The sequence below is a fragment of the Corvus brachyrhynchos genome, unplaced genomic scaffold, assembly GCF_000691975.1.
Source record: "Corvus brachyrhynchos isolate BGI_N302 unplaced genomic scaffold, ASM69197v1 scaffold281, whole genome shotgun sequence".
Classification (NCBI taxonomy): Eukaryota; Metazoa; Chordata; class Aves; order Passeriformes; family Corvidae; genus Corvus; species Corvus brachyrhynchos.
The window spans coordinates 2,272,510-2,297,736 of record NW_008236509.1 but is presented as its reverse complement, the minus strand read 5'-3'; the positions used below and the strand labels follow the sequence as shown (position 1 = coordinate 2,297,736).

The 25,227-nt window shown below is 37.3% G+C and overlaps 1 protein-coding gene across 3 annotated transcripts in view; it reads left to right on the top strand.

Annotated features, from left to right (window-relative positions):
- Positions 1 to 25,227, top strand: part of SPON1 (spondin 1) — a 175,985-nt gene that overhangs the window by 21,719 nt on the left and 129,039 nt on the right. For all 3 annotated transcript variants that reach the window (XM_017726344.1, XM_008644072.2, XM_017726345.1), the window contains exon 3: positions 12,904 to 13,037. In XM_017726344.1, the coding sequence (XP_017581833.1) occupies positions 12,904 to 13,037 (134 nt within the window). The remainder of the gene's footprint in view (positions 1 to 12,903; positions 13,038 to 25,227) is intronic.

Sequence of the window (25,227 nt, the reverse complement as noted above, 5' to 3'; positions counted from 1 at the left end):
AGGGAATAAAAAGGCAAAAAAATGAAAAGATACACTTTGTAATGCATATAAAAAATGAGAGACAGAAATTCATTGAATGCCTACTTCATAAAATCATGGAACAGTGTAGGTTGGAAGGGACCTTGAAAGAACATCTGGTCCAACCATCTATGTGAAAGGAAGCCTGGATTAGGTTGTTTCAACCCTTGTCCAGCCACTTCTTGCAAACATCCAGAGATGCAGACTCTACCACGTTCCTGTGGAGGTTGTTCAACTGATTGATTGTTCTCACTGTGAAATGTTTTTTTGATAGAATCATGGAATATGCTGAGTTGCAAGGGACCCCTGAAAGAAAATGTATTTACCACCCTCTAGGCCTACAATTACATACGTTTATTGTCTACAAATACATATATTGAATTTCTACTCATCCTAGTGAAATTTCAAATAAAACAACTTTGTAATCTGGAAAAACGTAACCATCAGAATTAAATCCCTTTGAGACTGAGATAAATTTGTGGTTTCTTCTAGAGGTTTTGTGTTGCCATATGCATGTATGGTAAGATGGAAATACAATTTTTTTATTGGGAGGTCTATCCCGAAAATCTAATGAATGAAATAATGAAATAATCTAATAATGAAACCTGTTTATTTCAAAACAAAACATGCCAAAGCAGCAGGAGCTGAAAACTTAGTCTAATGCTTTTTATATAGGGTTCCTCTGAAGCTTCAGAAATCTGCTGTCTCTTATCCAGCCTGCCTTGGAAATTCACTTAGAATGTGTAAAGAATTCCAGAAGCAGATTTAAAAAATCACTGCCTTTTTAAATTTGGTTTTAAAAAAATGTGTGCCAAGGTCTTGACAAAATTCCATGTGTAATACGGAAGTACCATTAAGTGAACATTTCATTCAGTGTATGGCCCTGAGATTAGCTCAGTTGTTATAGTGTTGATCTGTGTACAAGTAATATTTGATACGCTACCATTTTATTTTACAGCTCTGTTTTTAGAATAGTTCAACTTGCAGAACAATTAAGAATTTTATTAAAAAGCTTTACCAAATTTCTTTGTTACTCTACTTTTTTCAGAATCCCTTTTTGCAGGATGGTTTTCCTCCAGAAGACATACCATGAGGAAATGCACTGCTGTATTCAAGACAATAGAGAACCTCTTTGGAAAAAACCCACAAAAAGCCCCAAATTCCAACAAAACCACCAACACACAACCTCACACACAGACCCATACAACCATTGAAGCTTTTGGTTACTTTTCTATTACTCATGTCGCTGTTTTGTTCCCATAATGAACATTCAGGGCAAGACACTGTTCAAAAAACTGTCGAAACCATGTTTTAATGTGAGCTTTTCTTTTAGTCTCAGCACTTAACTGACTTGGACTTCAGTCAGTGTTTGAAGAGGGCCTACCACACTCTAGAAGCAGTCTGTTCTGCCCACAAGAGTTTCCTTTTTGCCAAACGATGGCTTAACTGTTGTCTGAGTGCAGTGTGTCTTTCTGAATCAGAATCCTCTCATACTGGAAGGGAGACAGCAGAACTTTTTATTTCTTGGAAACTCTCAGCCTGCAGGTTTAATTTGGTGGAAGGGTGCTCAAGGGAACATGAGATTAGGCTTTATAGAAAACCTTGGGCAAAGTGGCAGGGAGGGGAATTGGCTGTGAATAGCCCATATAATCTGTGATGCCCTCTAGGGAAAGGAGGAATTGGAGAAGCTGTGCATTAGTAGTTTTGGAGAAGCTGTGCATTAGTAGTTTATCAGCCTATCAAAAGTGCGAGGAGCCGGAGCCTGGATTATTACCTCTTGACTCAGACTAACGTTCAGGCACACACTCACATGCACCCAAAAACCTGGTGGCTTTATAATTGCTCACAACTACTGTCAGTGCTGCCAGAAGCCCCTCCTGACTTCCTGCAGCTCTTCTGCACGAGCAGCAGTCCTGATCCCACAGTGGGTGCGAGTTGTTAAGCAAAAGATTTGAGAGCTTTTTTAAGGAGGTAAATGCCTTCTTAAGTTTATCTGCACAAAGCCTGTAGTTCCAGATCACCGGTATTTCTGCTGTAAATGTGGTTTTAGCAGTGGATTAAGTCTCTCAGAAATAGATTATGTTCTGTACACAGTCATCCAAAGGCTATGAGAATTTGTGTGGAATCTGCTTGAGCTAGGTTAGGATGTATATTTTGGCATTGAGACATTCACGAGGAACATGAATAGCACATGTTGCCAGAGCTGCTGGTGCTTTAAAGCTCCAACACCAAGAAGGACAATAATGCTATTAAAAATATGTATTTTCTGTAATCCTTAAATCCCTTCTTAAGTGAGGAGCTCCAAGTGAGGTAGCTATTCTTGGCACTATTGTCATAATGCTGAGTAGTGTAATATTTTCTAAAATGAAGGTTAAATGAAAAGCCTGAACAAACTAAGCAACTGAGAAATGCTGATCCAGTAAAATGTGCAGACTCACATCTTACTATGTATTTCAAATGACCTTCCCCAGTTCTGGTGTTCCTAAGAGTAGAAGAGGCATTTCCTTTGTACTTTGCTGCCAGTTGTTACATTGTATTTCAGACAAGTGTCGTCTCTATAATATAATTATTGATTATATTAGTAGAGAAGCCCCCTCTACCCTTAAGCCCATGCTGGACTTTGTACTGCACAAATTCATGATTAGAAAAGGCTCCTTTGGCTGGCAATTAATGCTCTGAGAAATGGAGAAGAGAGAATGGTTGGGGAGGAAAGCAGGCTCTTATCATCCCTCTGCAGGGAGCGCCTGACAGACAGAAAGGTGCCTTCAGTGCATGATCTATATATGTTTTTTGACCAGCCACTATAAAATTTCTTCCTTATCAGATGTTTTATGTGCCTCCTCAAATTTAACATTCCTTTTTCTTTGATCGACTGGTGTTGCAAGTGTGTTCTTATCCGGGATTTTGTTCCTGAAATAAAAATGGCAGTTCCTGAGTTTCAGATTGAATTGACAATGAGCCTGGAGTTCCTTGCCACAGAAATGTAAATGAGAGGTGCCCGTGTGAGCAGAAGATAAGGTCCATGTCTTCTGTGAGAGTCCACAGCACATATTTCTCTGGCACCCACATTACTTATGCATTGCTCATTATGGGGCTAAAGATGTTGGTAGTATACAACAATACAAGAAAGATAATCTTATCAAAAGATAACAATGTAATTAATTTCAAACGGCAGAGACACCTCATCAGTATCATTTAACCCCAACTTTGCTGAACTACTGTAAGGTAGTAATTAGTAAGGAATGACTCTCACCCAGCCCTTGTGGTTTGTTCTGATATGAAGGTCACATTTTCTTGACTGCCCTTAGTTAAGCTTTCTAGAACTGATAATAAGAATAGTGAATTTGGGATTAGATCATGATTAGATCATGCTTTCTCTCAATTATTGTTGCATTATGGATAACAGAGCATCTCTTTTTTTTTTTTCTTATTTAAATTTCCTAACTGTGTGAGTGCTTTAAGCTTATTTTCTGGGTGAACAGGAGTTCTGGACCATTGCATTTAAAATATGTTATTGACTGGACTTGAATGGTGGTGACTGGAGGTCCTTACTAATGAAATATCTATTAGTCACAGTGGAGGCACATTCTTTCAAGCATTTATAAATGGTATTTTTGTGCAAAAATTTCTGTACATTAATAGAAGCAAAGACACATGGGCTCAGGCAGATAACGATAGTTGCTGCAGAAATTGAGTAAAATCTTGGTACCAGTATGAAAAGTTTCATATTGTTTTGATGAATAAAGAATGTGCTGACAAGATTTTAATTTGCATTTAGCAAAAATTAAAATGCTGAGTTTTGCTCACAGTAATTAGGTAGTCCTGCAGCTTTCAGCACACATGTCCATAAACATAATTCTTCTTTATCCTGCCAGATACTGAGCATTCTGCACTTGACTTTTTAATGGCCTTAAATTGTATGCTTATGCTTAAATTGTATGCTTAGCATAAGACCTGGAAGATGGTTTAGGTGCATATTTATAAATCTTTGGCTTTTGCTGAGACAGAAAGAATCTGAATGAATTCTTTACCACATGGATTTGGGAAATGTGTGTGTGTAATATGCTTTATGCATTGCTAGAGTTTGGTTTATGTGCACATGCCCTGGTTCAAGATAACACAGAAGGCCAGGTCTAGGGAGGAAGCTCAGAGCTCTGTTTTGTCCCTTTTCAAAAAAGGGCATTTGTTTGTGGGGATCAGAAATAAATGCAAAAGGAGGTTTCTGATTTGTTTTTTAATTGAATGTTTAAAAAAGTTCTATGTTAGCACTCCTAGAACTGATGCAATTGCAGTCCTGGACTAGCAAGCTAGAAGTAATTCTTAATACTTTGGGGAAACATTTTGGTCTCTTGTCTTCCCAGAAAGAAACACCAATATATTGACCCTTTTAATGGAGTATATTGATTTCCACAATTTTTTTTTTTTTGGGGAGGGGGGAGGGGAATTTTCCTCCACATATAATTCCCAGGTTTGAAGCAGATGAGTCAGAAAAGGGTTCATACTTGGATGGGGAGGAGAAGGTTCAGGTGTCTGAGTCATTAGAACAAGGATTGAACCCAGAGAGTTTTGTAGCCCTAAAACATGCTTCTCCACACAGCACCAGTCTCCTTCAGCATAGATTTCACTCAGCCTCTTCTTCTTGCATCCCTCTGCTTTGTAACACTAGTAAAACACTTCACTAGACCAGCAGGGATGAGGCTGGCTTGGTAACTCGGGAGGAAAGTTATCAAAATAAATAGAGCAGAGATCTGAAGACACATCAGTGCTTTCATTACCTGACTGCCAAGCCGGTTTTTCCCCTCAGTTCAGGATATACGTGAAGTAGAACAGTTCAGGAAAGAGAGTGGCTGAAGGTTGCTCATTTTTTAAAATCTTTCCCTGACAGTGAACAGCCTAATTCAGAACGGATTTCTGAATTTACATCTTCCATCTCACAAGCAGAGTCTTCAGTGCTGGTCCCAGAGCACGCTCTAATAGTAAGTCTCTGCTTTTTGCAAGATAAATAAGAGAAATAACGCAGTAAGTTTTGTCTTCTGATTCCACTGTGCAGCCAAATGAAAATATAAACTATTTTTTCGCAAACTAAGGTTCTTTTTTTAGCACTATTTAAATTTCCTTTTAAATTAATTGTGCCACAATCCCTGGAAACACTGGAAAACTACTCTGGCGTAGAAGATGCAATTGTCAAACTGCATCTCTGCCAGATTTGTTGTTGTTCTGCTTCCTGGGTTCTGTGAGCATCAACGCACCAAGCTGGGAGATCTTTGATAGAATTTGGCTGCTCTTTCTATGAAAGTGAGACAAAGGCTTGGTACACAGGGGGCCACTCCAACTTTATGTCTTCCATGGATTTCCCTGGCTTAAATTCTAGTTGACTCTCTAAGCTACTTTTCCATTTAATTTGAGAAGTTGGTGCATCACAGAAGAGGCCGAAGATCTGGAATCTCAGATTTAATCTCTTCCTAAAGTATTCCTGTTTATAAAGGCTGAGACCAATTGGAAGTGTGACAAGCTTTTAAGTATAATGTTACCACAGAGCATTTAGTATATTGTTTTGAAAAAGGAGCTCAATGTCTATATCCCTACTTCACAGACTACACTAAAGTGATTTGAGAAAAATTGTTCAGCGATACAAGTCACGTCTCACGTCCAGTCGAGGGTTGTATGCACATTGCCTTGCTTTATATCACTTTCTTTTATGAGGCTGCAAAAGCATTTTGTTCTTTAAACAACTTTCCAACGCTTTTCATCTATCTAGAAAACCAGATTAAAATGTGCTCTTTAATGTGAGGTAGCTAATTGCATTATATGTGTCTGGATGTAGTGGTGGGAAATATATTTAGGAATTAACAGCAGTTTTCTCTCTTTCCAGAGAAATTTCTGTATTATAGACTTGAATGAAAAGTCCTAACTCTACGCTCTAAACAAGAAATATACAAAATCCTTAAACTTTTACTTCTTTCAAGTGATTGTTATCTAAAACCTGTTGATTTCTATACAATATCCCCTTCAGCAAGCAATGTTTCTCCCCGGCTAAAGCACTTGAGACATCATCTATCAAAAGCTATTTTTTACTAGATTGGAATAGTGGCTATTTTTTGCCAAATAAATAATGTTCACACTGAAATAGTTTGACAGCAGAACACTGAGTATAAATAATATCTCTGTGGAAGTATTCCACAGAGAACCCTGCATGGATCTTTGTTGAGGTTTATTGTGGTTATATTCTCATCTAAAATGCGTGTGTTAGTTTTGTCATCTTGGAAGAACTGTTGGCACTCTGATCCCTCCATTACATGGAAGACAGAAATGAGAAATCCATGAGAGCCTGTGAGAACCCTAAGTGGCTGTGCTCCATTTTTTTTTTTTATTTTTCAATATTGGATTTTATTTTCTATCGCTGCTATTTTGGGTTGGCCTTGGCTCATGTGTGGGGAGCTGGCCAGAGGACTGCTCTGACTAATGCTGACTCTGTTCCCAGGGGACCTGCTAAGGGTCATTAGAGCACAGCCTTCATCGGTGTCCCCATCATCCTCACTGGTTAATGGTCTGGTTTAGGGCTGCAATGGGACAGCTCCGCTTCCTAATCCTTGGAACAAAGTTTTGGGAGTAAAATGTCTTTATTTTCATTTTACAATCATAAAATTTACTATATTTTCATCTGTTATTTTGTGCTTCCTAATTTAAAATGTACTCAGACCATAAAACCCCCTCTCATTTCACAGAAAAGCAAATTAATTTCTTTTGCCTGAATATAATGAAAAAACTCCATAACCCACAAATGAATGTGTTTGAATTGGTCATCACAGAGTCTGACCTCAGTAAATTTACTCTAGATTTAGGTCTAATTTGACTAAATTGTACATTAAAGTGAGCCAAAAGTCCTGTTTCTTTGAACTAAAACTTTCAGCCTTTCCCAGAATCCTTACACATCATTTCAAATGTTGCAAAAGTTGCTGTGTAGGCTGGGCACCAAGCAGTGGGAATGAAGGTAAGCCATTTGTCATGCAGAGCGACTCGTTGCTTTGGTACAGAAAGTCACACGAAGTTCCTTTGCACAGTTTCCTTGTGCCGGTGCCCCTGGTGCTGTGAGTAATTTGTATGCTCTGATGCTCATGCCAGGGCACTCTCTTTGGCAAGAGCCAGCTGGGGCACTTTGGGTCTTTATGTGCCAAGGTGTGAAAAGCAAGTTCAGTCTTCAAAACAATTCCTGGTTTCTGATGAACACTGTTGGATAGTACTGGATGTGCTAAGAAGCTAGAATATTTGAAGGGATTTCAAAAGATGATCGAATTTGTAAAGATTTTGTCCTTTCCCTGCTGGAAATTAGCGTTTGCAAATTGCTTGTTACACATGAAATAAGAGAATTATCCTTAGTCGAAATAGCTACTTAAAGGAAGTTACTGATGGAACGCAATGAGATTTATAGCTATGAGAATAATGGCTGCTTTCTGTGCCTAATACAGTTTCTCTGTTAGAGACGATAAAAATAATGTTATCAGGGAAAAGCTGGGTTATCTGCCCACCCCCCTCCTCTAGTAAAACCGTCTGATAAAGTAGCTTGAATCAATTTACCAAACTGTTTTCGTAGAGATGTTAATGTTGCAGTCAAGGAAAAAGTTGCAGGGGGAAAAAGGACGAAACTTTGGACCATAAGTCCCCTCTTAGATGAACACTGCCTCAATTCACAACAGTCTGGGCTCATTCATCTCCTGAGTTTTACAGAGAGCTTTAACTTAATTGGCCATTTTCATCTTACAAGCATAAGTCTGCAGTGTAAGCTTCATAAATCACCATGTTATAATTTTAAGTTAACTAAGAGTGGTTCAAAAGCAAGAAAAATATACAATATAGCATTTTACATTTACTAAATACTGTCAAGCTACTGTGACCTGTTTCTGCCAATACACATAATCTCTTTACTCTTTTCATACATATAAAGTAAAGAAGAAACAGCTATTTTGTTAGCCTTCCCATAGCCAGGCTTGGGCAGGAGAGGCTGTTCAGTGTGAAAGCTGGCTGTGTGTAGTGCTGTATCTTTACTGCACTTCAGGCTCTTGTCACACTGAACTGCTTTCTTTCTCCTTTTGTTTGGGTTGCACCTTGGAACAGATCCTGCAGTACCTGTAATATAGCTCAGGTTTACTTGGGCTGAAGAGCAACACGCAGCAGATTCTTGAGAGCAAAAATTTTTTTGCTCAGGTAATGACTACAGAACTGAATTTGATTTCTAATTGCAACTTTGTGGGACATCTACGTAAAGTTTCTGCTAGAAGTTACCAGAACCTAGTGATAATCTACAAGTGTATTTTAGCAGTGCCTTTCTTCAATAAATCTGCCTTTTTCTCAGTGCTTCAGAGAAACCCTAACCCTTATCAGACCCAAACCCTTCTCAAATCCTAACCCTAGCCCTGATCCAACCCTAACCCTTATCAAATCCTAACCCTTATCAGACATCTCCAGCCTTGTGGTGCATTGCTAAGGATGGCCAATCTTACAGAGAGCCCAGCAATGCTCAGTGGTTCTATACAGCCTTGAATCATAGTCTGCACTGAGATTGATTACTGACACTGCATAAAAAGTCCCTGTTCTGATCTTCTGATTCTGAGCACAGGCTCTGACAGAAGTGCTGTGTCCTTTAGTCAAAGAATATGGTTATGGGAAGCACGTCTTTGAGGTAGGGTTTTTAAACTGACTTTGTACATCATTAGTTTTACGTTCCATATAATAAGCTTTGTTCTAGATTAATCCCTAAAGGCTAAATATTATTGCGGTTACATAGACCCAGTGTTCTTTTTATAATTGGAAAGTTTCCTCAAGGAGAAGACAGTTTTGCAACATTTATATTAGCTCTTCCAAAGAAGAAATCTGCCCACAAAGACGCTTAATCTTGTGAACTTTTAGCTGGGTTCTTTTTATTTTTTTTTATTCTATTGTTCCAGTAGAAAGCAGCTGTTTCAGTGGGTGGAAAGTGATGATGTGTCCACAGAACAAGAAGTGGTGCTGAAGGTCCTAGCCACTGGTTTCAACTAAGGAAGTGGACACAAGCCAATAGAGGGTTTATGTAACTTCATCTCCTTTTCTACTCAGTACTAATCCCTTCCTTTGTGATGTATGGTATTTAGAAATTTTTTAAAACTTTTTTTCAATGCTGATATAAATATATGGATAGTGTAACTGCCTGGTTTATTTGACTAACAGTTTATAGAAACCAGAAACAGCAAGCTCTGTCACTCAGCATGAAGTATTCCAGTTCTGAGAAAACCAGTTGTTCCTTTTCTTTAAAAACTAAGCAGTTATTCAGTCCTGCTTTTCAGGAACACCCAAAATTTGTCCTCAACCTCATCAGTGTTTGGAATATGCAAAGAATGTAAGACCAAGCCTGGAGCTGGTAAACTTTCCCTTGTAATATCTGTGCTTTCATGTATGTGGATTTACCCAAGTTCAGCTAAATTCTACTTGTTGTGACACTAGTTTAAATCCCAGTTAAATCCAGGAATCTTGTTCAGGATTTACACTCGTTTCCCTGAAGGAATAAATTGGTCCAATAATACCACAATCATAAAGGGGAAAAAGACCTCACACCAAAACCTTACTCAAATATTAAAATCTAATGTCATTGCATTTGTGGATTTGAAAGGATAAGTCATGCAGAAATCTGTTCCTCTGAGGATTCAGATTTTTTGGCCAAGTGTTTATTTTTTGGTTTTAGGATTTTTGTCCAGCGTGGTTAATTTGCTGGCCCATTCCTGAAAATGTAAGGCTTCCCATTACAGATAACCTGGGGTTTAGAAGCTATAATTTTGCAAATGCTACGTTTTAATCTGCATGCCTTTCCCCTGCCAAATCTTTCCTTCACGCCTATGTGGTCTGACTTGAGTCCAGAAAAAAAATCAGGATTGTATTACGTGTCTCTTTTTTCCCCCAAAGTTGGCCAGGATACTTTTGCTTTTCTCCTGTGTTTCATGGGAGTGTAATAATATCATCCTCTGCCCTAAAATATCATGTCATTTGTAATCCTGGTGTATAAATCAGGCTTCCCTTCTTACCACTCTTAAGAAACTTTTTTTAAAGTATTGGACCTCCATGGATATGGAAAGAAGCTTGAGATGGTTTATCTGAAATCCCAGAATCTGGAAAATTTTGGGGTTTATTAAATATCGTAAGATGACTTTCTTTAATCATCTCAAATCAACTGGCATTTGAGCCTTCCCAACTCATTTAGAAGTTCTGTACTGTATTCTGTCCACATTAGGAGTCTTTACTGAGAAAGCTTCTGTCCAATTTTCCTTCAAAGGAATGCTTTTTGGAAGACCTTATGATTTTATGTTCAGTATTTTCCAGTAGACACTCATTGCATAACTCTTCTGCTTTGATGGTTAGTGATGCAGAAAATCATGATGTAGCCTTGAGGCTCAGCCACTTCCTGTTCTTCCAGGATTATGTTCTAAAAAGCAACCAGAACTTTCAAATTAGTTTATTATAGGCATCTGTGTTCCTTGAGAGAACTCTTTACTTGCTAATTTGCAGGAATTAAGTAGGCAATAGGAGAAAAAAACATTTCCATGTTCATTTGCTGCAACTGGAACAAGGATGTGCTTCAACATAATGACTATCTAGAATTCAAACACATATTTCAGGTTCTGCTTTTGCAGTCAAGTCATAAATTCGGCTTGTAATAACTACTCTCAGCTGCTCACAACTCCTTTCTTACGTTGTTGCATTTGGTTTTGGTGTTCCTTGTGATTCCATTCACCATTGGTGGAAAAAGCAGGATGGGTTCACCTGGAGGTAAGAATTTACTTAATGTGCAAATGCACTTGGGTAGGCCTGCAATGATGACTGCTGGATGAATGATCTTTAGAGATGTGATAGCAGCTAAGTTTTTGTTAACTGAAAATAGCGATTTTATACTTGGAGAGCGCCAATTCATTTCAGCTGGGCTTCTCAAGACACATCCATTGACGGAGTGTCTGCCAGGCAAGAGCTAAACTAGATTGGGAAAAAGTTTCATTGGTCATTGTGGAATAGCTTGTATCTGATCAATCCTCTTCATACTTACATGTAATCATATAATCTTGACCTGAATTGAACATATTCTTAGTTTTTATCCAAGAGTGTGAGTTATAGTGCAGCAGCACCTTGCATCTGACAAGGGAACCAGTGTAATTTGTACAGTAATTTGTATCATTTCCATTTTTTTAGAAAAGCTGTCCTTTTTAAGAACTTTCTGATGATCTCCTAAGAGCCTTTTCAATGGGAATTATCATGCTTTTGTATAACGTGTGATAGTATTTTATTGTGTATGAGATGGTAGAAAATCACTCATTCTTCTCTCAGAGCTCCCACCAAAATTGGGTTCTGATTGAGAATGAATTAGTGTGAGATATGGATAAAAGGTCAATTGACGTGGTCCTGAAATAATTGAGACAACCTTTCTGAGAGATAAGTAGGCAGTTTTATGTCTTTATTTTACTCTTGCAGGAATAAGGCAGACGGAATAAGTACAGTTGGTGGCCGAAACAGAATTGTAGATCAGGGATTTCTTGGTGCTCAGCTTACATGCATTACACTGTATCCAGCAGAAGTAGAAACTCTGCAGTCAGCTTAAGCCTCCACCAGATCCCACGCTTCCCACTGCTTCCCGTTAATTAAAACCCAGCAAATGTGCACACTGTGTTTGGTTACACAGATTCTACGAAGCGTTAAAAAACTTGAAGCATATTAATGGCTTTAAATTTAAAACTCATTACCCACTGCCCTATTGACCAGCTAAATAGAGTTTCTCAGCACTCCTCTGGGCCAGTGCCACTTCATTCTACCATGGAAATACAGAAATGTTTGTTGGCTTGGCTAAAAATGTTTGGGAATGCCGGCGGTATCCTTGGGTGAGATTACGAGGATGCCTGCTCACTAAAGCAGATCTGGCCCAATTAAAGGTATTGCCACCCTTTTTTAAGAATGCAAAGGAGTATTTTTTTGTCAAAATACTTGTTTAAACTTATGTTTACTGCCGGAAGATTTTTATTTTTTTAATATTTTTATTCGGTAAATGTGTGTGTGTTCCTCTGTGTGTTGATAGAAGCAGGATTCTGAAGAAGCCCTTTCAGAGCTGAATCTGGCTATAAATTGATAAATACAGCTTCTTCCTCAAAATGGTGAGGTTTGTAATTCATTGCCTGAATTTTGACCCCATGTTGTGTGAAATGTGGCTTCATCAAATGAAACAGGACCACTGAGCATTCTGAAGAGAAATTTTGCAATATCAGAGCATTGCCTGTTTCCAGATAAAACTTAACAGTTTCTGATGAAATTTCTTTGAGATCTGATGAATAGAAGGCTTAGAGTACAATCCCTGAAACACATATGCAGTGAGAAAGCTATTTTGACATGACACCTTTGAGTAAAATCCTTAGAACACCAGTTCCAAATCAACCTCTCTGGTTTTTGACTTGTACCACTTAAACTTTTCAGTTAACCATCAATCAATCAATAAAGCAAAAATGTCTGTGTTTTGGACTAAATAATGGGTTCTCAATTATCTGAAATTACAAATTTTTTATTATTTTCAGTTCATTAATATTTACAGGAAGCTCGAGTAATCAGGATCCACAAAAAAGGTTATTTGCAGCGATGCTCTGAAAGGTCTGAATTATCTTTACCTAGAACTGACTTATTCTTCTGTCTTTATTTCATGAGCTTTTTGTTTTCAATTCAGTGAGCAATCTGCATGTTATAAATAAATTCACTGAAGTAGTACTGAGCTAAGCAGAGAGAATTATAAATATTCCACTCAAAGAAAACACGAACTGATAAAACACACTAGAGAGACATTGGCCATGCACATCCTTATCTTTTCCCATTTTTCTCGTTCCATTTCCCTAGATCATAGATGAAGAAGAAACACAGTTCATGAGCAATTGTCCCGTTGCTGTGACTGAGAGCACACCTAGAAGGAGGACACGCATCCAGGTGTTTTGGACAGCTCCTCCCACCGGGACAGGCTGTGTGATTCTCAAGTAAGTATTTTAACACATATTAAAGTAAAGCTCAGTTGATGAGTCTAATATTTATTGGAACCAATGGAGTTCTTAATTCTTTTTTCTCCTTGGACACAGTTGACCAAGTTTAGTTCTACTTGCACAGTGAAATGTTAGCAATTTAAAGCCTGAATATTCAAAAGTAACTCCAAGCCTTCAATAAGCATCAAGTCAGTAAACCTAATTGAACTTGTTAGCCTTTCATTTCACATAAAAAATCTAAAAATTCTTAATTTTTGGGATCAAAATTGCATCCATCTGGTGGGTAAAAAATAGGCTCTTAGGTGAGATGAATAATAGGAATGTTCTGTAGAGTCATTGTTGTCTAAATGGACCTTTATCAGTAAAACCAGATCTATTTTTTTAGAGGTGAATGCTTTAATTTTAGAGCCGGTGATCATTTACTGATATTTTACTATTATTACACAGTCTCATGTGTTACCATGCTTTTCAAGCAGTAGAGGAAGGTGCACTTTGCTTTAGGGTGCACTTTGCTTTAGGGTCACTCATTGGTCTGTAGAACTAAAGAGAGCCAGAGAAACGTTTTCGTGTCTCTTAAGACTTTGCTATATTTAATTGGACAGATTGGCCAAATATTCATGGACAATTGGAATTTCTTTGCTTGCCTTGAATCCATGTCTGGGAGAAGCCTTAAAAATTGCTAAAATATGCCCTGCAGCAGACCAAAGTGTTTCAAAGAGACTTTTCAGTGCAGGGGATAGTGACTTTTAGGCTTTTAAGGAACACTATCACAAAGGTCGTGCAGAAGATACTTCAGACCAATTCAGGAAAATATGTTATTAAAATTGCAGTTGATTTCTGGACAGGCTGTGAAATTGCCACCAGCAAAAATGGCCTGTGGCTGCTTTCCTCTCACCCTGTGCTTCACTTCTCCTCTTGTTGATGGGCATGAGACAGACACTCCCCTCTTCCACATCTGTGAGGGTGATCTAGTCCCCACTCTAGCTGTGGAACAGTCTCAAATCTTTGGCAGTGTGCTTCTACTTGCTGCTTCTCAGTTTTAGTGTAATAATTTTAAGAACCACCTGCTTTAATGTGTACTAAAGCAGCTCAAGAATAGACTTACAGTCTTTTCTTAAGCTCACTACAGACAAGTGTACCTCAGGCTGCAATAAAACCTGTTAGAAGTTCTGTTATGTTTAGAGATGGAATTTTTCGAGAGTTCCTTTGGCAATCCAGAAGATTCCTTGAGTGTTGCAGAGCTTTTTATCAGTAAAGCTCCTTGGTCTTCCCCCCAGGACTGACCCCCTCGTAGCTGCATAACCAATATTGCTTGAGGCACTTGCTATTTAAGTAAATTAATAATAAGGTGATGATGCTTTATATGGCTTTTTAAAGAGACAAGATTTAAACTTTAATCCAGTAATGATACTCAACAACACAAGTTGATGGATTTATTTTTTCTTCACTATTGTCCTAAATAGAATTGCCATTATCAAAAAAAATATTAACTAAGAGCTATACTTTCCTCCGTGAAACTCAAAAATCTGTGGCTGAAGTCAGCTCAGGGACCTGCCTGGGTCTTGTCAGAGAAGGAATGCAGTGAAGTACCACCAACTGCAGGATCTTGATAAGTGTTTCTTCTCTCTCCTCGCTGCCAGTCAGGTCATGCTGGATGTTCAATACTGTTTTTTTCTGTGAAGTACTTGAATTCTTGCAGAAAAGTCAAGAGAGGCTACAAAATGTAACAGTCAGAACTGCAGTTCTCTGCACATGAAAGTATGAAATTGTCACTGCCTCAAAGAGTGCACAGAGTGAACCACTGCCTTACAACCTTCTCAGGCTGCTGGATATGCATCAGTAGTGCCAACGGCACACTGAAGTGCCAGTAAAGAGCTGCATTAGCTGACTGGTACCAGTTCTCATAATCCATTTGGGAAAATAAAAGAGCAGCTTGGAAATGTAGGTTCCAGGAAAATGAAAATTTTGGTGTTATGACCACCTATTTACAGTGTGTCGTGGGTGTCTTTGGTGTGTATGTGCTGCTGAAAAATGAAAGGAAGTTGTTAAGTACCTTTCAGAGAAAATTATATGGGAAACACAAGCTTCCTCCCAATGATTGCTCTGTTGACCTCAGAAGGTAACAGCTCCATGCCCAGGACTGTTCAAAGAAAGAATGACCAATATTAAGAGTTGCTGATGCCAGAAATTAACATTATAATGTGGCATTTGTTTGTCCTCCATGGCCCCATACATAGCAATCACTGATGGGGTTTGGGCATTAGCAACATTTACATTTTCTCTTTTGTATGTAAAGATTTGATGGCACCTGAATTAGAGTTTGTAGTCAGCCTTCTTCATAAACCTTCTTTATGGTCAGCTCCCATAGAATAGCATGGAAATGCTGGAAAAAATTTGGAAATAATTATTGGTACATTAGCATTGGAAATAATTATTTCTTAATTATTCTAGATGATATAAGCAAAAGTCTAAAAGCAGGTGTTGTTTTAAAGAGTTAAGTCCAAATTCATCATGGAAAAATTCCAAAACCTTGAACTTCAGAGGAAACAAACTCGGTGTATTTTTCTTTCTTCTGTGTGTGATGGGACTGCAGATATTCTTTTTAATTATCAGTACATATCTGTTTCAATCCTTGCTATGATAACTTTGTTTTAGAATTTCCAAAACAGAATGGCAGCATTTTGGAGCCTGTTCTGGATCACAAGGATATACTTTTTCACTATGCCCTGATCTACTGACTTCAATATATAGAAAAGTTAAATGTGGTCACAAGTTAGACATAACTGATCCATAAAAAATTATTACAGTTTAAGTGCCAAATAAAGCTGGGTTGTTGTGGTTTTTTGGAGGTTTTTGTTTTGTGGTTTTTTGTTGTTGTTGTTGTTGTTTTTGTTTTGGGTTTTTTGTTTTTTGTTTTTTTGGTTTTGTTTCATTTGTTTGTTTGTTTGTTTGTTTTTCTTGTGGTATAACTAAGTATAGAATCTCCCAGGAAGCTTTTCCTGGGCTAGTTGTGAGATTTGGGAACAGCTGTTTTTCTGCATTTTGTGAAATCTGGTAGCTTTGGTGGAAACACTTGCTCAGATTTGGGTAGTAGCTTTCCCAGTGCTTTCTAGGCATGGAGCATGTGATCAGTGTGGCTGTGACAAGCACAAAATGACACACACAAATGGGAATCTGTAGTTGTAGGTTTCAGTAAGGGATCCTAAATCATTTGGCATGTGCACACGTGTGTGTAATGCTAGCTTTCTGGGTGGCTGCAAAATACAAAGTTTAGGGAGTAAACATGTTTGAATTTGTCTTACTGTCACCACCTTGCTTTCTAAAACATCTTTTTCTGTGTGAAGACTTAGAATTGTGAGAAGAAAAAAGAAGAAAATGGATTAACATGTGATGTTGTACTGCAATGGTTTTGTTGAGAATAATTCATGCATTTTCTTCATTCCCAACAAGAGATGACAGTGAAATACCCAAAAGGTTTGAATCCTCCTGGACTCTGCTGAAACTGCCAGCACTAAATATGCTTCTGGGATGCAAACAATAGCTGAGGCTCCATTTATCCACACACTTAGGCCTGTGCTTGAGTCTCACTGAAGACACAAGATAAAAGACTTTTATTTTACACACTGCTTGGGAGACCTTCAAGTTTTAAGCCCTCTTTCCTGTTTGTCTATTTGGACCTTCTCAGCTGTCATGCTGTGCACAGTCTATTTGTTTCCATGTTCACAGTGCAACCTCTTTCTCTCCCTGTTTTCTTTCCCTTGTTTCCTGTGATGGATCGCACACCACCGTGTCATGTGTCAGGATGGGAGGGCCAGGTCATTCCTTCATGTTCTGATAAAAGTTTCTGTTTTAAACTCTACTTACTAGGTTTCTGAGCTCTTCAGAATGCATTTGCTTTCTTGGATCTTTGAAAACCCACTGTTAAAACTTTCTTGAGAAAACTTTATTTTTGTGATGTACAATTTATACAGAAAATAATTACAATAGACAATAGAGCAGTGGCAGAGCCTGGTGATATTGGTATCATCACATGGAAGTAGAGAAATTTTCAGGGGTTTGAACCCTGTCTTGGTCAATCTGTTTTAATATTTTGTTGAAGTGAGTGAAAACTGTTTTAACTTTTAAGGAACACCTTTTTTCTGCATATGCACTTTCATGCTTGGTTTAGCATATTCTCCTTTTTATGAAAAGTAGAACAGTACATGTGCATTTTTTTTATCTGACAGCTAATATTCAGAGGCTCTGCTTAATTCTATAAAAAAACCTCCAAGTAATGGAGATTTATCTTGTTAAACAAGGCAAGTCTGAAGTATGGGTTTCAAATAGTGATTTGCCCCGTTGACCAAAAAAAGGACAATAAATGTTTATTGAAAGCTTCGTAGCAGTGATGGAAAATCACCTCTTTTAGGTTGCTTTGAGCCCCAGATTTCTAGATTCACCTGGTTTGTTGTACTCCTCGAGACAGTGTCTCAGTTTAGTGTGATAAACAGGTGGGTTAAGGTCTGACACATGTAACTGGTGGGAAATACAGAGCAAACAGTTTTCTGCAAGTCCTTTACAATTCTGTAATAGAATACAAGAGTGAAGAAAATTTTGTCAAGTTTTTAGCTTGTCACATATTAAAATTTCATGATAGAGAGAATCTTGTTAGTATCCAAATTGAGTAAATCTGTCAGCTGGTGTAGATCTCATGAAGAGTCTATGTGAGATGGTAATTATCTTTTCCTCCTTTAGCATTTGCTGATTTTCACTAAGGCTGAGATTAATTGTTAAATGCAGTAAATGATGGCCACACGCAAATAAGTTATATTCAATTTAACCTTTGGAGAAGAAACCACAGTTTGTGATTGGCTCATGAAATAATTGAATTCTCAGACAGCTCATGTGACTTGTATGGTAAATGTAGCAAAAGTTCCTGCAGACAAGTTATTCATTTCTGCTATACATATCGTGCTTAAACAACCGACAAATTAAAATCTGGTATCTGTAAATACTGTTCATTACCATTAGTACTTGCAGAAATGCACTGTATTCATCATACTGTCTCTGCTGTTTGTTTCTGGAAATGTGTTCTGAGTCATCTCTAGGGAAATGTTTTATAGTTTCTGAGGAAAAGTGTGGAGCTTCTTGTTTGCCTGAATATGTAATTATCTTCATGATTTTAATTATGCTGGGTCCTGTTTGCATGTAATCAGAGAGCAGAGGAATTTTAAAGAATTGCAGCCTTCTAAATAAAAACTACGGCATATTTAGTGTATATCAAGCATGTTTTGGCAAAATCTTTTAGATAGTTGTGCTGCTGGAGCAAAGCTGTCATATCTGTGAGGACAACTTCAGTTCTATTCCATGGGTCTAGGCCTTGGATATAACACTCAGTTTCCAACCTCCATGTGGGTTCTGACCATCCTCTTCCACTCAAGCTTCAAAGCTCTGAGGGCAAATGAACTCCAGCTAGAGCTTTTTGAGCCTTTGGATTTCTTGTAACTTCAAGCATTCTGTTCGTTCAGGTCACTTGGCCTGTCACTCCTGGTAAACACTGTGCTGAAATGTGTTGGAGAGACTAAAAGAAGAACCAAATGTCATAAAACCTCAGGAGTTCACAACTACATATGCATGCTGAAAATGTCTTGGTATGCAGCCAAATTTCTTCTCTGCACTCAAAACTCAGGGTGAGACCCCTGGGCCAGAAACGGAGCACGAGGCACCTGGAAAACAAGGCCCAGAATCCACAAGAGCAGCTGCTCTGTGGTGTGTAAATTAGTATGTGACCAAGTCATTAACACTGCATTAGGAGGAGTGTTGATGAGGAATGCCAAACTGAGGTGCTCAGAGTAAAAATGTATTTCAGAATGAATCTCTCTTGCTAAAAGTGTTGTTATTATGATTCTCACAAAACCAATATTGCATAAATTTGCCGCTAACAGAAAGAAGTTCCAGTTGCGAGACTCCTTTACGTGGGTGGAAGCTGCAGTCATATAAAAGCAACATCCGATAGATGATGACAGAGTTGAACTTAAAAAACAATAAAGAACAAAGAATTATGTACAGTTACAGCTGAAAAATTTGTTTGCTACTTTTCATGCTTGTCCTAAATCCCTCATCAGTATCAATGAGCTGGCAGAGGGAGGAGAAGTTGGACATGGTTTTAATTTATTTAGGTTACTAGACTAAGCTGGTGAAGTGCTCTAAGTGGATTCTTTGCTCCTCTCTTACGTTTTCACTGCTAAAATGTTTCCTTTTCTTTGCTTGGCTCTACTTACCTCTATACATAGAATTTTTCTCAATTTTTGGGATACTTGCCTGATTAAAATATAGCTCAATTCTTTCTCCATATACTTAATTGGGTGTTTATGTAAATGCTTTATATGGAATGTATTCTTTAAATCAAGCACCCTATTTGCTACAAAAGATGTGAAATTATGACCTCACATGTTCTTTTAGGATTCCTGAATACTTATGGGTTGTACTTGAGGGAGATTCATGGATTTACACTTATTGAAAACTCACGCTCTTTATTTTGAAGCAGATGAGTACAACTGGCTCATGATGAGCTGCAAGAAATTCACTATAAAATTATGCTTCTAAATTTTCCAAGTGTAAAAACTAACAACAGAGAAGCCCAGCTTGTTTGAATCAGATATTAAATTTGTTATTCAGTCTTTTCCATTCATCCTCTCAGATTGTCCAGACACTTCATGTCAACAGTTTTACCTGACTGTTTATTAGAATACTAACAGTGGAGCAATTGAGCACTGTTGTAAAGCATTTATGGACAGCTTTTCATTAAAAGTAAATATAACAGCCAAGAAAAAAGAGAGATCAACCTGCCTTCCTTGGCTAGCAAGAGGTCTCTATAGCAATCTGTTTCTGGAGTGATAGAAGATAACAGTTCTCATATTATAAATAACTTTATTCTTTTTCCTAGTAGACACAATGAGTCTTCTGTGTGCAGAGAAGTTATAAAAAATTCTGTACTAATAGTTTTTTAAAAAAGGTAAATCTTTATCTTCCAGTTAAATACCACATAACAGCAGCAATAGCTTCTGAACTTCATTTTTGATACAGGTAATAGCAGTATGGCTTAATATTTCATAGCTTGAATAGAATATTTTGTGTAGACATTTCATGTATTTCTACACAATTAAGATAGCAAACTAAGATATCTCTGTGCATCCTAACAGTCCAGAGAACAAATGCAACCTCTGATAGATAGAAAATGTGTGATTTTGCATATGCAATCCTTGTGATGTGCCTTCATTTTGCCCCATTCTTCACTTTTAGGAGATGTAACAGAAATGTGCCCAGCTTTGAATGGCTAGGGACATAGATTGGGAATGAATTGATTTGGGCCCATTCTTGTCCTCTTACGCTGAGTTCTTATGTACAGCTCAACTCCTTTTTCAATGCCTCTGTTTTCTCAGGAGCAGCTAGATGCCAGTGAATCTTGTCTAAACCAGTGCAGGATAGAAAAGCTTGTCTTGCTGTCATGCTGTCCTTAAAAATAAAGTAAATATTTTCTTCATCCAGAAATTTTATTATTTTTTTAAACAAATAGGACAAAAGTTTAAACTTTTCAATGAAACTAACTTAGAACCCTGTATTTTATTTTATAGGTGAAACACCTAGAGAGTTTACTTGTGTTAGGAAGAAAGAGTAACCTGCATTTCTGTATAGCTTCTATATTTATATTAGCTCTAATATTGGGTGTAAAAATGCATGTTTTATCTCGATATGTATGGTAGCAGCCCCCTGGATCTACTGACACATCTACATTTAAAACCAAACGCCATTTCACTTTCATTTTGTCACAGGTTTAATATCATTTCTTTAACTTCACAGTGGGAGCACGTGAATTTGGAAAGTGTTATAAATGGATTTTCTTGTAATTTTGTGTTCTTCTAGATAACCTTTCTTTTTTTATGGTGCAATTAATAAAGTAACCCTCTATAATCTAGTTAGATTCATTCGTATGCTGTTTTGTTTGTAAAGATGTAGTGTTGCAAAAGAGCTTAACGGTTTTGCTACTCAAGGATGGGTTTATTCCTTGAGGAGAGCAAAGCATCTCTAGCAACAGGGGGAATGTAGTTATGGCTTTATTATGAAAGATAGTATTTTAAATTTTTTTTACACTCTACCTTGAAAATGCCTGCAATAATTTCATATTAAAAAAAAAAAAATCAGTGTTATAGCACATTTTGTGGTAAAATGAAGGAACGTGCAGTTACTTTCATTGGTCCATATCATTATATTTTTTTTCACAAATGTCTTTTTTTAAAACTAGCTGTTTTGTAAAAAATAAAAAGATTGTGCACTGATGTGCAGTGGGGTAGGAATTCAGGCATTACAAAAGTTCAACATACCTTATGGCAAGATAATTATATCAGTTACCTTTTTGATCACCATTGTGTTTTCTCCAGACTTTATGGGAAAATACTTAAAAAAATTATATATTAAGGTTAACAGTGGACACAAGCACAGAATTGGTCAGAATTCACCTGTATCCTTATTTGGCATTTTACAAAACCAGATGAGGCATTCTAAACTTCCATTTTTATTTCCCAACCATTATCCATGCCGAGTTTCTTGGTCTTTCCAGATTCCCAACACTGTTCTAAGGATACTTGTGGGTTTCAATCATGCACTAAAAAAAGTCATGTGAAATAGGAAATGAGGCATAGTGCTCTCTAATGTTCCTACTTCCCAATCCCAAGCTTGAACATAAATAAGGAAGCCATAAAAAGTGATGTCAGAGGGTCTTTAATGAACTACCAAAGCCCTCCTGTCTGACTTTACTGTATGATTGTAGGGTGTACTGTGATTGAGCTTCCCCTGCCCACCTCTTCTACTTTAAAAATAAGAACATTGCTGTCTAAAAAATCCTGCCATCTACTTCTGATGTAATTAATATGTAAGCATTTTAAGTAAAGTTTTGAAAAAGTCTGCTGGTTTGATGCACCTGTGCGCAAATCTACAAAGATTTGATTTACAAATCTAAGTAGATGTAGGAAAAATCAAGGAAATGTTTTTTTCAATAGTTTTCCTTATTGACAAAGTTTACATCAGAGAAAGATAAATCCTCAATGAATTATTAATTCTATTTACATATCCTAGAGGAAAATGCAAAAAAGGATTTAAGACATGTCAGGAGGGAAGTTCTATGAAGTATCTTACACTGAAATCTGATTTTGTCTGAATTTTGCTCCCTGCAAGGGAGGAAATAAAACAGTACACAGATTTCTTTCTGGCTGAGTCTCTAGTAGAGCCTGCATTTTCATAAATTTCATATAGTGGGATGGAGAAAAATATCAGCTCCATAATTTGCTTGTTGTTTGCTGTTTGTAATGAAAATCATTGTTAATTTAGGAGCCCGACAGCTGTAGGACATTTGCCATTAGGCAGCAGCTGTCAGTAGCACTCTGGTTTATTTTGCAAACAGATGTTTAATTTGACTTCAAGGCCATTGTCATTTTGTGAGGGGAAACAAAGAGAGAAAAGGAATAGAAATAATAATGATAGTAATAATTTGATTTCCTTTCAGATCATACAGCAGAATCACTATTGATGACATCAGAAGTGTTGTAATTTTTTATTACTGAATGTTTGAAATCAGTTTTTTTATAACTGCCTGAAGTTATGCATGATAATTCATGTTAAGGAACTGATTTGTCTTGTGTCAGGAACTGAAGGCATTATTTTAATGTACTATGATACATTTTTAACATATGTATTTTATTCATGAATCAAAATGTCATACTATTTCTGCAGGTTACAGATAAAGAGATTTTGGTCTCTATATTGAAATCAGAACTCTAGTGGGCCCACTGTCATGCAAAAATATTTTGCTTACTGTAGTATGGTGGTGTTCTTATTGCACATCAGTGAATGTGAAAAGTAAACTGAGTACAGTGATGATGAAAGGAGGTAATTAAAAAGCTAAGTAGTGTAATGTGGTTAATTTTTGGTTTTAGTAACAAATGAGTCTATCCAGTATGTGTCTAGTGATTGAAGCTTTAATAAAACTGCTGTTATAACATTTTGGCAAGATCCTCCATTATTCAAAATGTCTATTGACCCAGATAAAAGAATGGAGATTAGCAGTGAATGGTCTCACTCTTACAACACATTGGTAGTTCCTAGATGTTACAAAGTCTACTTTAAGTTAGTCATAAATGTGGCACAACTGGTCATTTGCTTCTTCATAATACAGTCAGTATTTCAAGATTGTATTCTGTGAGGATGTGTAAGTAAACCTGCATTTAAATGTAAGAAGCTATACTGCACGTATGGAATGAAATTTTCATTTGAAAAATTTGTCTGGCAGGCTGATGTAAATATTTGGTGAAGTGTCTGCATGCCCACAGAAATCTAGAACAGTTCTGCAGAGCACATTTTGCAGTTAAAATTTCCAGCACAGCTCTGCTATATATGAAAGGCAAATGGACGAATAAACAAGGTGCTGGATTCTGGCCATCCTTACTTGTATTGAATAGTATTTCAGTTCTCATGTGAGTTTGCATTTATTAGCTGGAGAGTCCCTAGAAAGTGGTGTGTAATATCACTAAGGGTCTCAGAACCTGAACACTGTATTTATCTTGATTCTTTGCTTCATGTGAAGCACCACAAAATCAATTCTGATTTGTTTCCTTAAAGGAGCAGCTATTTGTATTATTGCAGTTCTTTAGAAATTCTGAAAGGCAGAAAAAACACCAAGAAAAGGAATTGTTCTTTGCATGAACTGGCTGATGAATTGATGTTGTCTTTCTCGTTACCACATTTGACAATTCTAAGGCTATTGTGAAAGGATTGAAACACTAAATTCAACCAATAATTGGGTGGGCCATTCCTTTCTTTTCCTTGCAGTAATTAGGTACCCACTTTTCCCATCTTTTCTACATCATTAGACATGCATTAAGTATCTTTGCTCTCTGAACAGCAGCAGCCTGAATGCTTTTTGCCCTGCTTTCCCGAAGAAATGGATTTGTTGCTTCATCAGTTCACTTCTCCAGCAGAATTTAGTTTAAAGTCTTGCAATGCGCCAGAAAGCACATTAGATTCTTTTTTTAATGGTTTCTGGGTTTTATTTGCTGCAGAAAGGGCTGGGTTACGGGCTGGTGTCTAGGGAGGGACTCAGCTCTGTTCCTTTGAGGGATAATGAGCTTGATGCTTTCTCACTGCTGTATGTGGAGCCCCATGATAATCTTAATATGTACTAACTCAGTTAAGTTTTACAGATTGCCCATCACACAGTTTCTTCCCATTGAATTCTCTGAAAATGGAACATACACGAGTTTTATATACAGAGAAATTAATAAGTGCTCTCTTATGATGCAACTGCCTTGCAATGGTGGCTGGAGTAGATACATGATAATACAAGAAGCTCATATAAAAGGCACCACCATCTCATGATTGTTCATAAAGAAGTTGTCTTGCTCATCAGATTTAATTTAAATAGCAAAATATTAACGAAAGGCATTTATCTAATTTCTCTGATTTGATTGTGGCCAAAGCATTGTCTTCGATATGGCGAAGAAACACAAATAGTTATCGTTCTTCCTGGTTTTACAATAGTAATCTGTACTTCTGCTACACACAGTTCGACTCACAAAGTGCTAAATATGTTCAGGCAAGTAACTAAAATAAAGCTAAACTTGAAGAGGAGGCAAATTTGACAGGTACTTAGATAGATATGTGTTTGCATTGTCTTTTTCAGTAAGCTACTTGGCTCAGTAAGAATAAAGTTCTAAGTGCTGTCCTTAAAATTTTCTGGTTTTCCAGTAGCCACTCATGCCTCATAAGAAATTCAGGCTGGAATTCCCTTCTGATTAAGTGAAACTGAAGCTGGAAATTGATTTCAGTAGAAGGTCAGTCAGGTGTCACTAGAGTGTCACCTAACAGCAGCATAAGATTGTGGGACATATCTAGGTTTTCAAAACACCCTCAACATCAGTGTATCTGGTTTTATGTTTATGTTTCTAGTTTTCAAAGCATGTAATTTTTTTCTGTCTCTTTTTCAAGTTTGAATGTTTGGTGGGAACAAATGACTCCCCACTATAATAAACAAAATCACATAGTTATATTTTTGTCTAGAAGATCAGGAGATTTGTTTCCTTTGTTGCTTCAGTTTCAAAATCCAGACAAACATTTGGAAATGTTTAAATGGCACTGCTTGGGTGTCAATCTCAAACCC